The sequence below is a fragment of the Cydia amplana genome, chromosome 15, assembly GCF_948474715.1.
Source record: "Cydia amplana chromosome 15, ilCydAmpl1.1, whole genome shotgun sequence".
Classification (NCBI taxonomy): domain Eukaryota; kingdom Metazoa; phylum Arthropoda; class Insecta; order Lepidoptera; family Tortricidae; genus Cydia; species Cydia amplana.
Window position 1 is genome coordinate 13420094 of NC_086083.1, and position 18271 is coordinate 13438364.

The 18271-nt window shown below is 40.4% G+C and overlaps 1 protein-coding gene across 1 annotated transcript in view; it reads right to left on the reverse strand.

Moving 5' to 3' along the window:
- Positions 1-16850, reverse strand: part of LOC134654741 (uncharacterized protein K02A2.6-like) — a 30784-nt gene extending 13934 nt beyond the window's left edge. Inside the window, exons 1-2 of the mRNA XM_063510212.1 lie at positions 14109-16850; positions 12699-13847 (exon numbers count right to left, since the gene is read on the reverse strand). Coding sequence (XP_063366282.1) covers positions 12699-13847; positions 14109-16826 — 3867 coding nt within the window. The 5' untranslated portion in view covers positions 16827-16850. The remainder of the gene's footprint in view (positions 1-12698; positions 13848-14108) is intronic.
- Between the last annotated feature and the right edge of the window lie 1421 nt (positions 16851-18271).

Genomic DNA, 18271 nt, shown 5'->3' on the forward strand with positions numbered 1-18271 from the left:
TGAAATTAAAAAAGATATTTAATTAATTTAATTCTTTAAAAAAATCTAACATTCATTTTTTTCGGGAAGTATGTATCATCAAAAAACTCCTGCAGCTTCTACGCCATTTTTTTTTTAATTACTTGAAGAAAATATTGGTACGTGGCGTAAAGATAAATTGCTGCAACGACTAATGCTTCCACGTCCATCTTGGAAACCGGATAGATCACAACTGAATGTCGCCATCGTGTAGTTGCGTTCTGGCTCCTCTACACGATGGGCCAGCGCCGGCCACTTCAAGGGACGCAGCCATGCGGTAGAATGAGATAGCAATATCACTTGCTCCCTCTAACGCATAAATGCGTCCCTTGGAGTGGCTGGCGCTGGCCCATCGTGTAGAGGAGCCATTCCAACCATCGTATGGCGGTATGGCCAACTCATTGGCCCAGCGCTGGCCCATCGTGTAGAGGAGCCATGAAAACTACACGGGCGGCAGCTTTAAAATAGCGATGCGACATTATGACAATGTAATCTGCAATTCTCTGTTTAATTAAATGCCGTAACGTAACACACTATCGCACCACACCGCGATATGCCTGATCTTACGATCAGCCGCCGACATGTATATTATCTCAACACATACACTCTATTGACTACTGCCATGCTTATAAAATAAAATAAGTTTTTGGCAAAAATTTCATTTTTGGTACAAGCTTTTATCGCTGACTGTACTTTTCTTACGACAAACAACTCATCGAGACAATTCTACAAACCCCTAACACAATTAGGTTGCGTTGTTTCATCACTGAGTTCCTATGGCCACTTCCATCGTCAGATCAGCTCGATGGTACCATAATATTGCATTGGCATCCAATTTATACATGCATGCAAAATTTCAGCTCAATCGGAAACCGGGAAGTGGTGATCCACTTTGAAATTTAACTTGCAAGATTTGATTACAGACAACGGGACAGGTGAAACTAAATAAAAGCTTGTAATAATAAAGAGTGCCAATATAACGTTAAAATGAATTTACTTGCAATTAAGTTGAAAAGTATCAAAATTATACTTGTCTGCGTTGAAACGCGCTTAGCGTTGCCGGCGCTCGCGTACCGAGCGCTAACGCCATCTATCGAGAGTGTTATTTCGCACAATCGGTGAACGCTCGCTCTAAAGAATAAGGGCTCATAACATAAAACAAGGGCTTGCAAGGGCTGCTTGACAAGCTAGAGCGCTTGCAAAATGTCTGCATTAGATATATATTCGGGTTACGTAAGTACGATCGCGTGTCTGCCTTCCGCTCGCAGCTTGGCTGGCTTCCGATACGTCGTCGTAGGGATGTGCATGTTCTGTCATTACTCTTTAACGTGTTATTTAATCCCGCATCCCCTACGTATCAATCAGAGAGATTTAGTTTTCTGGCTACTGTTAGCGGTCACCGTCTGCGATCTAGTGAAAATCTGACTTTAGCCATTCCGCCGAAAAAGTCGCGTGCGTACTGTAAGTCTTTCACGGCCTACTGAGAGGCCGTAGTCGATTTGAAAACGCGCGAAGATACGACATTTACACAGTAACCGAACGCCGGCCCCTGCTTGAAACAACGCGACCGTCTTAAACAGTATTGATACTTTCGCAACAAAATATGCGTAACTTTAGAACTTTAGTTGGGTTAAAATAAAACTTTCGGTAAATTTGATATATTCGTTTATTATACTTACCAACCATGTATTCATATAATAGTTATTTGTACAACAAGAGATCAAAGTTTGATATTTCTTCGAGTGCTTATTTTGAGTCCCGTGCAAGCGAAAGATTCTATAATAGATTCACGAGCGTAGCGAATTTAGAATCTTGAGCGTAGTAAGGGACTCAAAAGCGCACGAGATGTAAATAACTTTGATCTCGTGTAGTTCACAAAACTTTTCACCTCAGCAGTGAGAACATATTAGAGAACCCGAAAAATGTATTCCTTCTTCATCACTTACCTATTCACTCATGTTTTCTTAAGAAATACCAACAATTAAGTTTTCACCTCAGCAGCTCGAACAAGGGTACTTTGCTACTTAAAAACAGTGAGCAAAATCGCATTTTGCTCACTGAGTGAGCAAAATCGCATTTTGCTCATTTTGTCTCACTCAGTGAGCAAAATGCGATATTGCTCACTGTTTTTAAGTAGCAAAGTACCCTTGTTCGAGCTGCTGAGGTGAAAATTATATTGCATGGTGATGATGATTGCATAAGGTTATATTATATATATATATATATATATATATATATATATATATATATATATATATATATATATATAACCTTAGTGCAATTTTACGGTAACATATATTATATGTTACCCTTTTAGTAAATGAAAATTTTAGGTGACAATGCAATATTATGATGATATGGAGCTAATCTGATGATGAAGTTGGAAGGTAGCCATAGGAACTCTGGAATGAAACGTCGCAACCCTATCGAGTTTGGGCTCGTTTGATTCGTCTTGACGAGTACTTTGTCTTTAGATGGTATCCGGGGTCTGATGATGGCACTGAACAGTTGCCATAGGAACTCCGTAATAAAACGCTATAACCCCATCGAGTTTGGGCTAGTACGATTCGTCTTGACGAGTACTTGGTCTCTCGATAGTTTCCAGGGTTTGATAATGGAGCTGGGAGGTGGCCATAGGAACTCCGTAATAAAACAACTCAATCCCGTCGAGTTTGGGCTCGTTTGATTTGTCTTGGCGAGTACTTTGGTCCTAAAGAGTTTGATGATGATTTGATGAAGCTAAGAAGTTCAAAAAAATATATATGAATATAAGATTTTTTATTTGTTAATACCTAACAAAAACTAAAAAGCTTAAAATAATGCTAAAATAATTAAATAATTAAATTTTGATAAAAAATATACCTACCATTTTATTATAGTATTTTATGCAACCGTTGTTTAAGAGGGGTCAAAAAAGGCGAGTGGCGTGAGTAACAATTTGAGGCGAAGCCGAAAATTGTTAATAAAGACGCCACGAGTATTTTTTGACTCAGTTAAACAACGTTGCATACAATACTTTTTCTACGACCAAGCACTTACTTTGAAAAAAATTTGTAAATTTAACAAATATTTTTCATTCAACAAAAATAATACTTTAAACAAGGGGAATCATATAGGACATATACGTAGGTAAACAAACCAAAAGTATACAGCTAAGATACGCGACCCGGCCACCGCGCCCCGCGCCCCCCGGCCGGTTGGTCAGCGACACCTTCTTGTAACTCATGAGGCCCTGGTACTTGCTCTTAGTTAAATTACAATTTTGGACAGTTTTTTTCTCGATTTTGACCACAGTAGCCTATGGAGACTAACAAGCAACGCTAAGCGGTGTTCGTAGTCTATGGATCTTGCTATATTACGGGTGTCACATGCGCGTTTCTGACTTCTGAAGCAATTTTATTGTTTCTACTAGTTAGTACTCATCTGTCAGAGATGACAATTAAAATTAGGTTGGCAACAATGTATTTCGTACAATATTTTTTAAGTGGTGATTACTCGAAGTATCGTAAAAGTACCAAAAAGATACTGCGTGTATGCACAAATACTTTTTTGGGGAATAGACTAAAGACTTGTCTTGACAACTATAACATAGGGGTTTAAAGGTGTGTGTACGACCTTTTAAATGACAAATAAAAGTACGGGAGTAGAAAAATACATTTTACAATACAGATGGTGCTACTTTACGGCACTAGTGCGATAATTAGCACATTACGTAACTATGTCGAATATTAAAATGGCCATATGTACCTACTGTAAAACGTTGTATGATACATAATTTTGTAACATCTGTAAACTGACATTCACAATCTGACAATAAATGATTACTTATGGAGAAAGTTTTTTAGTACATTACCGTATGTTGACCCCTAGGAAACTATTGATACTGGATAGGAATGGGATCGATTGGCATATAAAAATATCATGTGAAAAATAAAAGTTTTCATTTTCATACAAATTGTATGGGAAAAGTTTTCCTCGATTTGTGGCTTTTCTAGCCGGAATTTTTTTTTTGCTTCCATACAAGGTTTTGATCCTCAATAGAAATGGGATCGATTGGCATCAAATAAAAAGTTTGTCAAAAATTACCTTTTTCTCGCACCCTGTATGTTTTTTCCAAAATCTGTAAAAGCCAATCTTCATTGATTTGAAATCGAGGGAAGGTCTTCTAAGACCATTTTCTCGTAGCAGCACGGGATCTGGTAGCTGCCCTCACTGACCCAAAAAGAAAATCCACCCTGTATATATATATATATTATATATATACAGGGGTCGGACAAAAAGTGCGGATGACGTCAAACCACTTATAGGATGATTTCAAATAGTATTTTTGATTTTCATGAACAATTATCACTTATCATTTATCAACCTCTTTATTAAACGATATCGCCACTTGAAATGAGTAAGTACGTTTTTGACTGACACATTGTCAATCAGATGAACAATAAATTGACTTCGTTATTGTTTAGCTTTTGTATCTTCACGATTATATTTAGCTAAAATTTAGCTATAAAAGTATAATAACATCAAATTATCTTTTTTTATTTTTACTAATCTTACCTACTGTTCTCACTTTTGACTATTAAACCTATTTATCTGAGGATCCCACAGACTTGTTCTAAGTGTTCTAACTAATTTCAAATAATTATACCTTATGGTAACAAGTTTCGTTAAATTTATTTTATTCACTACATCACCCTACCACCTGTATTATTAATTCCATGGATTTATTTACGATTATTTTGTTACTTCATTAATACTACTTTGTTACTACATGTCACACGGAAGTTTAAATACAAACTCAAACATCATCCTGTGTGCAAGATTACGTCATTTTTACGTCATCCGCACTTTTTGTCCGACCCCTGTATATATATATATATAAAGCTACTACTAACCGTTTTTAAAAAATATCGTGTTACATTTTGGCAGCAAGAGGAATAAAAAAGGTGTAACACGATTTTATTTAAAAAAAAAAACAACGGGTTGCACTCAGGGAGTGCCGGCAGAAGTGAAAACTCAAAGACTAGTGCAAAATGCACTATGTATAATTGAGGTTAACGCCATCTAGCGTTATTTCGTCGCATTACTTGAAACCCCTAAGCACATCACTGTTAGTACTCGAGTTATATTAATACCTACCAGTTAGAGCGAAACTCACTAGATGGCATTCAGATCTTGTTGAGACGAATCAAACGAGCCCAAACACGACGTGGTTTCACGACCTGGTTGATGAGTACTCTTGAGCCCCTGTCGGCTTCATCGTCAGACTCTGAGTACCATCTCTTGTCAAAGATCTTGTTGAGGCGAATTAAACGAGCCCAAACGCGAAGTGGTTTCACGTCCTGGTTGATGAGGACTCTTGAGCACCTGTCGGCTTCATCACCAGACCCTGAATACCATCTCGTGTCAAAGATCTTGTTGAGAAGAATTAAACAAGCCCAAACACGACGTGGTTTCACGACCTGCTTGATGAGTACGCTTGAGTACCTGTCGGCTTCATCATCAGACCCTGAATACCACATTGTGTCGAATATCTTTTTGAGACGAATCAATCAAGCCTAAACACGATCTAACCAATAATAGACTAGTAGTTCGCCCCGAACTGAGAACTCGCGGTTCGTCAAAAAGATCAATTGAAAGCAGTGCTACTTAGTCCAAGATGGGCATTTCGTAATTGAATCCTGATTCCACGATTACTTGAAATTACTTTTTAATCTGATTACCGATTCCCAGATTAGGTACTTTGTAATGTAACAATACCGAATTACTAAGTACAATTCCATTTGAGGAATCAGGAATCAATTTCTCGAATATTACAATTACTAGTAATTGGAATCAATGTCGATTCCTCATTACAGGAATGCATTATTTGATTCCTTTCAGATTACATTTCGTACTACTACTATCAAAAGTACATTTCGATAGTTGACTTACTAGGATGCATCTATATCTTATTTGAAACAGGTGCGCAGATTTCGAATATGATGACCATGACCTATAAAACGACATCCATGACGACTTTTATGACATAGTGCATGGCCGCCATCTTGGATTCCAAAATAGTCATCATTTTCGAAATTTGCGCCGGGCCTAAACCTATAAAACGACATCCATGACGACTTTTATGACATAGTGCATGGCCGCCATCTTGGATTCCAAAATAGTCATCATTTTCGAAAACTGCGCCCCCTAAAACCTATAAAACGACATCCATCACGACTTTTATGACATAGTGCATGGCCGCCATCTTGGATTCCAAAATAGTCATCATTTTCGAAATCTGAGCCCCCTATAACATATAAAACGACATCCATGACGACTGTTATGACATACTGCATGGCAGCCATCTTGGAATTCAAAATGGTCATCATTTTCGAAATCTGCGCCCCCTAAAACCTAATAAAACGACATCTATGACGACTTTTATGACATAGTGCATGGCCGTCATTTTGGATTCCAAAATGGTCATCATTTTCGAAATCGGGGCCCCCTAAAACCTATAAACGACATCCATGACGACTTTTATGTCATAGTGCAAGTCCGCCATTTTGGAATCCAAAATGGTCATCATTTTCGAAATCTGCGCCCCCTATAATCTATAAAACGACAACCATGACGACTTTTATGAAATACTGCATGGTCGCCATCTTGGAATCCAAAATGGTCATGATTTTCGAAACCTGCGCCCCCTAAAACCTATAAAACGACATCCATGACGACTTTTATGACATACTGCATGGCCGCCATTTTGGATTTCAAAATGGTCATCTTTTTCGAAATCTGCGCCCCCTAAAACCTATAAAACGACATCCATGACGACTTTTATGACATAGTGCATGGCCACCATCTTGGATTCCAAAATAGTCATCATTTTCGAAATCTGAGCCCCCTATAACCTATAAAACGACATCCATGACGTCTTTTATGACATACTGCATGGCCGCAATCTTGGAATCTAAAATGGTCATCATTAACATCATTTTCGAAATCTGCGCCCCCTAAAACCTATAAAACGACATCCATGACGACTTTTATGACATAGTGCATGGCCGCCATCTTGGAATCTAAAATGGTCATCATTTTCGAAATCTGTGCCCCCTAAAACATATAAAACGACATCCATGACGACTTTTATGACATAGTGCATGGCCGCCATTTTGGAATCCAAAATGGTCATCATTTTCGAAATCTGCGTCCCTCAAAACCTATAAAACGACATCCATGACGACTTTAATGACATATTGCATGGTCGCCATTTTGGAATCCAAAATGGTCATCATTTTCGGAATCTGCGCCCCCTAATACCTATAAAACGACATCCATGACGACTTTTATGACATACTGGATGGCCGCCATCTTGGAATCCAAAATGGTCATCTTTTTCGAAATCTGCGCCCCCTAAAACCTATAAAACGACATCCATGACGACTTTTATGACATAGTGCATGGCCACCATCTTGGATTCCAAAATAGTCATCATTTTCAAAATCTGAGCCCCCTATAACCTATAAAACGACATCCATGACGACTTTTATGACATACTGCATGGCCGCCATCTTGGAATCTAAAATGGTCATCATTAACATCATTTTCGAAATCTGCGCCCCCTAAAACCTATAAAACGACATCCATGACGACTTTTATGACATAGTGCATGGCCGCCATCTTGGAATCTAAAATGGTCATCATTTTCGAAATCTGTGCCCCCTAAAACATATAAAACGACATCCATGACGACTTTTATGACATAGTGCATGGCCGCCATTTTGGAATCCAAAATGGTCATCATTTTCGAAATCTGCGCCCCTCAAAACCTATAAAACGACATCCATGACGATTTTAATGACATACTGCATGGTCGCCATTTTGGAATCCAAAATGGTCATCATTTTCGGAATCTGCGCCCCCTAATACCTATAAAACGACATCCATGACGACTTTTATGACATACTGGATGGCCGCCATCATGGAATCCAAAATGGTCATCATTTTCGAAATCTGCGCCTCCTAAAACCTATAAAACGATATCCATGACGACTTTTATGACATACTGCATGGAGTGCATGGCCGCCATTTTGGAATCCAAAATAATCATCATTTTCGAAATCTGCGCCCCCTAAAACCTATAAAATGATATCCATTACGATTTAATGACAGTGCATGGCCGCCATCTTGGATTCCAAAATTGTTCATTTGATACCAAACTCGACCATACTTTCTTGCAATTAACATGACCAGAATAGCAAGACCCCTCACAAATGGCTTTTTAGCATTTTAAGCTCTTCTAGCTCAATAACCTCTTGTTCAAGCCAGCTCAAAATTTAATTACTAAAATATAATGCCCTCGACTATACGTTCACCCAATTTCATTTAAATTAGAATAAATTTACTTAAGTTATTGAGTATCAAACTATCCTCTGAAAGTTCAGCTTAAAAACATTGAAATGCCGGGACGTGCCCCTAGCCAGCCGTGTGTTCAAAGTCGAATGTAAGAACTTCGCTTCGCTTCGCTCGCTCGTTCGATGATAATACTCGTACTAGTAGTTCGCCCCGAACTGAGAACTCGCGGTTAACCAAAAATTATATAGCGATTGACTTTGTTGCACCTACTTAGGTACTCGTATAGTGCGACATAAAATAATAGAAAATAAATGAGGGCGCCACTTTCTACGTCACTGTCACATTTTTGACGTAAAATGCTTACACATGGCAACAATTTAGTATGGACATTTTTGAGTTCCATTTTATTTAATTTCTACTATTTTATGTCGCTCTATAGGCGGCAATGGATCAAAGATCGCATGGATTTATTGCAAGGTCTGTTGAGCCTTTAACTGATTGATTTAAGTAAAGAGTAGTATGTATAATATAGTTGGCCAAGCAGATCTTGTCAGTAGAAAAAATCTAGGCGCGAAGGGATATGGTCTCATAGAAAATTTGAGTTTCGCGCCTTTTTCTACTGACAAGATTTGCTTTTTTGCATAAATTTTGAAGCGCCATTTACAAGTTTAGCGTTAAGTAATATAGATGGCGCTATTTTTTCGAATAAAGGGCTTCGTATACGGCTGTCCCTCCCCTGGATTTAAGTCACCACCATAGAGATTAAAATAAACTATCTGTGCTAAGCCAAAATATTTCCTGTCAAATGTCAAATACATATATTATGTTTATTCTATTTTATTTTTATCTTGCTAATTATTTCAAAATGGTAAATTTAAAAACGATATTATAAAAGTGTAAGTCAAGCATTTTCATTTGATACTAAACTCGACCATGTTTCTTGCAAAAAAATGTCCAGAATAGCAAGACCTCTCACAAACAGCTTTTTGGCCTTCTAAGTTCTTCTAGCTCAATAACCTCTTGATCGGGCCTGCTCATAATTTAATGACTAAAATATAATGCTCTAGACTACACGTTTACCCAATTTCATTTAAATTTGAACAAATTTACTTAAGTTATTGAGTATCAAACTATCTTCCGACAGTTCAGCTTAAAAACATCGAAATGCCGAGACGTGCCGCTAGCCAGCCGCGTGTTCAAAGTCGAATGTAAGAACTTCGCTTCGCTTCGCTCGCTCGTTCGACTATAAACTATACAAGAAAATAAAGAAGTACTTACAACCAAGGATTAAAGTTCCTGGTCGTAGTATACACGCATACCATAACAGCAAACAGATATAATATTTTTCTCAAAAATGGACGACAAAGTCGACGTTGCCGGTTAAAAAATAGATCGCGAAGTGCGTAGTTTATGGTCATTCAAAAAATTAAAAAGTTAAAAACATTGCAGTCTCGATTTCGGGACTGCAATGTTGCATACAAATTCCATTATATAACGAGTTCCAAACTTTTTAAAACTTTAAATGGCCATATCAAATGAAGGCATAGGTCCCTTAAACAGCCAAACAGATGATCAGCATTTATTATTATATAAAGCCTGTAACAGACTATCGCACCGCACCGCGACCTTGGAGCGTCGCACTCATAAGTGAGAGCGAGAAACAGATATCTCTTTCTCGCTCTCACTTATGGGTGCGACGCTCCAAGGTCGCGGTGCGGTGCGATAGTCTGTTACAGGCTTAATGTTGGTACCGTGACTATTTAGGTGTCTCAAATAGGTTGGTGTATTTTCAGCAGAAAAATACATTTCTTTTTTTTTTTAAGGCGGCAATCATATCTTTTTAATGCTTTTACTTTTTTATGTGAAAATTAGAACGTTGCTTCCGTAAAATATTTCTATTTCTTGCACCATTTTTGAGAAAAGCACTATATATGACTCGGTTGGAAGGCTACTTGCTGGCTTCGGATTCAATTAAACGGACTCCCAAGGTCGTCCGTTTAAAACGAATCCTCAGCCAGCAAGTAGCTACTTCCGAACCTCGACAATAATGTACTATTTCTCAAAAATGGACGGCAAAGTCGACGTTGCCGGTTAAAAAATAGGTCGCGAAGTGCGTAGTTTATGGTCATTCAAAAAATTAAAAAGTTAAAAACATTGCAGTCTCGATTTCGGGACTGCAATGTCGCATACAAATTCCATTATTTAACGAGTTCCAAACTTTTTAAAACTTTAAATGGCCATATCAAATGAAGGCATAGGTCCCTTAAACAGCCAAACAGATGATCAGCACTTATTATAAAGCCTATAACAGACTATCGCACCGCACCGCGACCTTGGAGCGTCGCACCCATAAGTGAGAGCGAGAAAGAGATATCTGTTTCACCCATAAGTGAGAGCGAGAAAGAGATATCTGTTTCACCCATAAGTGAGAGGGAGAAAGATATCTGTTTCTCGCTCTCACTTATGGGTGCGACGCTCCAAGGTCGCGGTGCGGTGCGATCGTCTGTTACAGGCTAAATGTTGGTACCGCGACTATTTAGGTGTCTCAAATAGGTTGGCGTATTTTCAGCAGAAAAATACACTTCTTTTTTTTTAAAAGGCGGCAAGCAAATTTTTTTAATGGTTGTATTTTTCTGTGAAAATTAGAACGTTGCTTCTGTAAGTTCTGTAAAATATTTCTATTACTTGCACCATTTTTGAGAAAAGCACTATATATGACTCGGCTGGAAGGCTACTTGCTGGCTTCGGATTCAATTAAACGGACTCCCAAGGTCGTCCGTTTAAAATGAATCCTCAGCCAGCAAGTAGCTACTTCCGAACCTCGACAATAATGTACTATTTCACGGCGCGCACGCACACAACGATAAATAACTTCGCGATCGTCGATGCAACGTGCGGAGCCGATCAGCACACGTCCTGCCTCTATAAGCTCTGGCGAGCGAATGAGTCCTAGCGATGGGCGAGTCGAGTTATCTGATTCGAATAATTCGAATCAGCTTACAGATGAGTTAATTCGAATCAAGACTATTGGCAATTCGAATCAACTCGACCACTAGCTAACTCGACGAATGAATCACCAATTCGCCAACTCGCCGAGCAGAGTCAACGCTATCACACTGCTACTAAGGCCATTCAAAAATAAACCTTAAAACCGTACCCCGAAGGCTCTCTTTACAACAACTGCCGCTCGATTCGCCGTCTCAACTCGAGTTGGTACTATGACCATTCAAAAATAAACCTTAATTCCATGACCCGAAGGTTCTTTTTACAACAACTGCCGCTTGATTCGCCATCCCAAGTATCCCAACTCGAGTTCACTGCTAGTATGGCCATTCAAAAATAAACCTTAATTTCGTGCCCTGAAGGTTCTTTTTACAACAACTGCCGCGTAACTCGCCGTCTCAACTCGCTCCGCGCCTGTGCCTGTGACCTTGTCGCGAACCACGCGAATCGTCGAGTCGAGTCAACTCGATTTTGAATTCGAATCAGCGGCCGAATCAATTCGAATGATTCGAATTGAAAAAAAGTAGACTCGTCACATCGCTAATGAGTCCGCGAGCGCGCGTCACTGGTTATATACGAATAAAGAAAGCAGTTTTTAAAAATTCGTCAAAAAATAAAAGTTGCAATTTATATAAAATTATGTATCACAACAGTTTAAGTAAACGTTGCAGATTATTTGAGTATGAAAACTACGTCGAAAATAAGTAGATTTTCGGAGAAATTGCCACTAAAGCCAGCCATTATTTATAGCCGTTATTGCCAGTAAAATATTTGGGGAAATATAAGGACGCTGGTAATGAAACACGGCTTCCATAACACGGTATATTCGCAACTGAAAACTACCTACATACATGACACCTCCCCACTTAATATCAACGGTGAACTAGAACTAGGATACAGTACTACATGCTACAGTAATAGCTAACATCACTAAATTCACTATAATATATAACAATTAGGTAGCTAATTATAAGAACTTTTAAACGGCCGAATTTGAATGTTTATACAGATATTATAATATTTTTTTGAAACTTATATTAGAGTACAAGATTTAAACTCCTAGTAAACATATATAAACTACACCTATAACTAAACTACAGTAAACAACTTGGCAGCATACAGTACTAGGTATGATGTCTTATTATAATATTTACAGTTACAATTTATGCAAGGTCGGCCTCATCTTGTCTGTCTGCATCTAAGTGTTGGTAAGTTAAATGTGAATGTAAGACTATATACCCGACCTGTGGACTGCCATTACAACTAATAAATTATTTTTCTTAATCTATCTCTAAGTGACGTATTCCCCTATTGCGATGAGGAAGGGGCCTAAGTACCATTGGCTGTGGAACTGGGGGTGACGGCGTTGGATGATGTGAAATAGCCGGCGTGGGATTAACTGCAATTTGCTCAGGTGAACTCGCCAGCAATCCGGCCACTTCCTCCGATCCGACCTCGCGCGAAACATCATCCGACGCCTCACCTACCACTGGACTTACGTCCTCGGCGCCGCCGACCGCTGCGACCGCCGCCTCGTACATTTGATCCGATTGATCTCGGCCTTCATTTGTATCTGGCCAAGTAATATTAGAATATCTCGTCCGACGTCTTATCTGGTCAATATGTCGGTGTATGAAACTTCCCTGACCGTTATCCACTACGTACCTATTAGAGCCCGTTTTATCGACTACTGTGCCCTTTACCCACCTATCTTGGCCAGTATAGCTACGCGACCAGACGGGGTCGCCTGGAGCAACAGCGCGCGTGGCGCCCCCTGCTGCCCGCACCTGCCGCTCCTGCGCATCATGAACCCGTTGTTCCACAATACCATCGCCGCGCAACAAATCTAAACGTGTCCTAAGAGAGTGTTTCATCAAAAGCATCGCAGGGCTTTCCCCGGTCGTGCTTTGGGTACTATTCCTATAGGCCATTAAATAAGTTTGTAAGGCGGCTTCTACGTCTACCTTGTCTCGATAAGCCTTCTTTAGGGCGCGTTTACAAAGTTTCACGGCGGCTTCCGCTGCACCATTAGACGATTGATGATGAATAGGTGAGAAGTACTGTCGTATTCCGTTAAGTTTCAAAAAATCACCGAATTCTATACTCGTAAAAGGTGGCCCTTGATCGGAAACTATTTCTGCCGGTAAGCCGAAACGCGCGAACGTCTCTCTAAGCACCTTAATGACCGATAACGCGTTTGTTCGTGACATTTCAAACATTTCGATCCATTTAGAGCCCGCGTCAAGTAAGACAAAAAAAATCTTGCTTTGAAATGGTCCCAAAAAATCACAATGTAGTCTACTCCACGCCCGCGGTGGGTATGGCCAGGGAGACGGCTGCGCGCGTGCGGGCGCCGGCGCCTCCGCCGCGCACGTGTCACAGCGCCGGCACAGCGCCTCCACGTCGGCGTCAATGCCCGGCCACCACACATAGCTGCGAGCTAGTGCCTTCGTTTTGACTATGCCCATGTGACTCGTATGCAGTTGCTGTAATATTACTTGTCTTAAATCACATGGTATTATCATCCTATATCCCCACATTAGGCAACCCCTATCGATATACATTTCGTTGCGCCTAACATAAAACGGTTTTAGATTTTCTTCCAATTGCCCTGCCGGCCAACCCGATTGTACATATGACATTATTCTAGTCAACAAAATATCTTTTTTTGTAGCATTTTTAACGTCTTCGTTGGTCACTGGTAAAAAATCTTCAACAAAATTAACATAAGTGACCTCCGAACTTGCCTTGTTATTTTTGCCGGTCTGAGGCAAACGAGACAAGGCATCCGCGCAGTTGTTAGCCGACGCGACGTACTCGATTTCATAGTCGTATCCGGACAGGAGAACGGCCCAGCGCTGTATTCGTGATGCCGCCATAACTGGTATCCCCACCTTATTACCAAATATATGAGTCAACGGTTTGTGATCCGTTCTTAAAATGAATTTTCTCCCATACAGGTATTGGTGAAATTTCCTAATACCAAAAACAATTCCCAGCGCTTCTCGATCGATCTGTGCGTACGCGCGCTCTGCCGCGGTGAGCGTCCGCGACGCATAAGCAATGGGCCGCTCGCCCTCCGCCGTGAGGTGCGATATCACAGCGGCGACGCCGACGCTGCTCGCGTCAGAAGTTAGAACTAGCGGTAGCGTTACCGAGTAATGCACTAACACTTTACTAGAACATAATGCAGTCTTAACCCTGTCGAAAGCAACCTGACACTCATCATTCCACTCGAATTTTACACCTGCCCTCAATAACATATATAAAGGTGCTAATATTGTGCTTACGTTTGCCACACATTTTGAATAATACACAATGAGCCCTATGAACGCCCTTAACTCGGTTACGCTTGTAGGAGCCGGAGTATTTGCTATTGCCGTAATCTTGTCCGGACACGTCTGTACGCCGTCTTTACTAATCACATGGCCTAAGTAATTAACCGATTTTTGAAAGAACGCGCACTTTTCCTTTTTTACCCGCAAACCAAAAGATTGTAATCTATCAAAGACTTTATGCAAATTCTCGATATGGCTCTTTGTATCCGTACCCGTGATAATAATATCGTCCAGGAAAACCCCTACGTGAGGCAAGTCCGCAAACAGCTGTTCTAACCGGCGTTGAAAAATACCCGGGCTCGACGACAACCCGTACACGAGTCGGTTATACATGAAAAGACCCTTATGAGTATTTATTACTGTGCATTTCTTGGACTCGTCTAGCTCAAACTGAGCATACGCCTGGGATAAGTCAATTTTACTAAACCGATCTCCGCCGTCGAGACGCACTAACAGATCTTCTACCCTAGGCAATGGATAACGGTCAACTTCAAGAACTTTATTTATAGTCAACTTATAGTCGGCGCATATTCTAATATTACCATCTTTCTTCACCACGGGTACGATGGGGGTGGCCCAGTCGGAGCGGTCGACGGGGGTGAGCACGCCGTCGCGCACCAGCTGCTCCAGCGCGCGCTCCACCGGCTCGCGCAGCGCGTACGCCAGCGGTCGCGCGCGCAGGAACACGGGCCGCGCCTCGGGCCGCAGGTGTATGCTCACTTGGCCGCCCGTGAACCGGCCCAAACCGTCTTCAAACACCTTAGAGAATCTGGAACTAAATTCCGTTATATTAAAGCCTTCATCCTCGCTATCGACATACCCTAACATGGACTCGTCGTATACTGGTAAGTTAAGAATATTTAAGGCTGCTATCCATTGTCTCCCTAACAGAAGCGTTATACCGTCTTTGATAACATATAAATTTAAATATGCCTCTCGATCTCGGTATTTAACTAATGGTTTGATTACTCCTAGCGGTTTAACGAGTTCACCAGTGTAATATCTTAGTACAACATTACTTTTATTTAACTCTAAATCAACAAACTCACGCTGGTATAATTTAGAACTTATACAACTTACTGCACAGCCCGTATCTAATTCCATACTAATAGATTTATTGTGCACATTTATTGGGATCATTATTGGTTTACAGTCCGATACAGATAAGTGATTCATGCTAACTACAATTACCTCGTCGCTGTCGTCAGTGTCCATGTCTGTCATCGCTTCCACCCTATGGTGGTCCGTCACGTTAGGGCAAACACGTCGCAGGTGCCCCTCGCGATTACACACTCGGCACACGTATCGCGCGAATTTGCACTGCGCCGGCGCTTCAGGGTGGGAGCCCCCACAAACTGAGCACTGCCGCTGCCCGCGCTGGCCTGCCGCTGTAGGTTGCCTCGCGCCCGCGCCTGTGCGCTGCCCGCTCGCTTGATGCCCGCGCGCCGAGAAATGCCCGCGCTGTCCAAACTGCCTGTTTACTCCTGATTGCCCGCTGCTAGCCTGCGCCCTATCGCCTGTCGCAGCGCTAGCGTTACGCTGCCATACTCCCGCCATGGCTTGGCAATCGGCCACCTTGACCTCACCCTGCTTTTTGCACGATCCCTCGACCACGGCCGCATCCTTTTCGGCCGCCGCTAAACTGACTGCCAAGCTGTACGCCTTGGCAAAATCTAACTTTTCTTCAGCGAATAACCGCTGCCGTATCATTTCACTACTTAACCCGCATACCAGCTGATCCCTAAGGCTCTCTTCCAACGAATCTGCAGTTTTAAACTCACATGTCTTCGACATCCTTTTCAAAATAGCTACATACTCCGCTATACTTTCGTTGTTAGCCTGCTTTCTATGACGGAATTTATACCGCTCGGCTAATGCACTAGGTTTCGGTTGTAAATGTTTTTCCATAATGGTGGTTAAGTCCGCAAATGTTTTTTCACTCGGTTTCGTTGGGGTACACAAACTCACTAACAGCTCATAACTTTCGGCTCCCATAACTGTAATTAGTGTGGGAACCTTTAAAGTGTCCACAATTTTGTTAACTAAAAAGTATTGTTCGAGCCGCTCAATGTATAACCTCCAATCGTCCGTATGGACTTTAAATTCACTTATTTTGCCGACCGACATCGTATTTTTCACTTTTGTTGTTTATTATTAATTACTACTATACACAGCACGCCCGGATTTTGGAAATCGTCGTCGCCAGTAAAATATTTGGGGAAATATAAGGGCGCTGGTAATGAAACACGGCTTCCATAACACGGTATATTCGCAACTGAAAACTACCTACATACATGACAGTTTTGAGGTAATTTCTGGAGAAAATTGATTTCGTCTAACCTTCATTTACACTATTTCAAAGTCATAAAAACAAAAATGTAGTCTACGACAGTTGAAGTACAGGATATGTGTAATACAAAATTACCATTTTTAGCAGTCCAAACTTTACGAAATTCACAAATAAGATCGACTAAATCAGTGCTTAACGCGCGTTTACCTAAACGTCCATCAGAAAAACAATCATTACTAACTTAGTGAGTCTGTTTTCAAAAAATTGATCTGTACAAGTGGAAGATAAGAAGACGTGCTAATAGATACGAGTACTTGTTATTTCTATTACGTAACAAAAGGTGTACAACTTCATTGCCTAAATCTATCAATTTTACATTTTTGCGGCTAAAATCAATACCGGCCTCTTAAGCTGTGGAACGATCTACCAGTGGACGTAAGGAAATCGCAATCTGTTGCCTCACTCAAGGAGAAGTTGAAAAAGTTGTGGTTATTAGACTCCTGATGTAGTTAGAACTGAATACTTTGTATATATATATATATATATATATTATTTATATATAGATTATGTGTTTATGTATACGTATATGTATATGTGTATATAGGTTTATATATGTATAAGTATGTTTATAGTTTATGCGTATTTATGAGTAGGTAGTACTGGTTTTCTCTTTATTTATTGCTCTCGTCTTCCTTTATGTGTATCCAAAATTCTTATATTGCTATTTGTCCATATTAAATTGTCCTTCACCTGTTAGTGTTTGATCCTTTCGCATTTTCTCAAAGGTTAGCTGGAAGAGATCCCTTTTAGGGATAAGTTCGCCTTTGTACATAACATTCTTATTTTTGTTTTGTTTTTGTCCGTTTTATGTAAACCTGTTTATGTGCAATAAAGTGACATACATACATACATACAAGGGCAGTAACCGCGCGAAAATTTGAAGTCCCCCGGGTTAGTAACTATTATGGTGACAGAACTATTAGCAAAAGAATTTCGTATTACTTGAATAGTCTAACCGAGAACATTCGGCATGAGCCAAATAAGAATAAGTTTAAAAGCGACTTAAAACTGTACCTACTGCAAACACTTAAGTGACGATTGCACATCTTGTACTCCTTGATTTTAGGTAACTGAAGTCAATCAATCAATATCCTTATTCCTTCTTCTTATCATATTAAAATGTTTAGAGTAATATGCGTGCTGTGTTCGCCTGTAATTGGTGGGGCAATCACAATTGAATAGTACGCAAGTGTCTTAGTGCATAAGTTGTTGTTGTCACTGT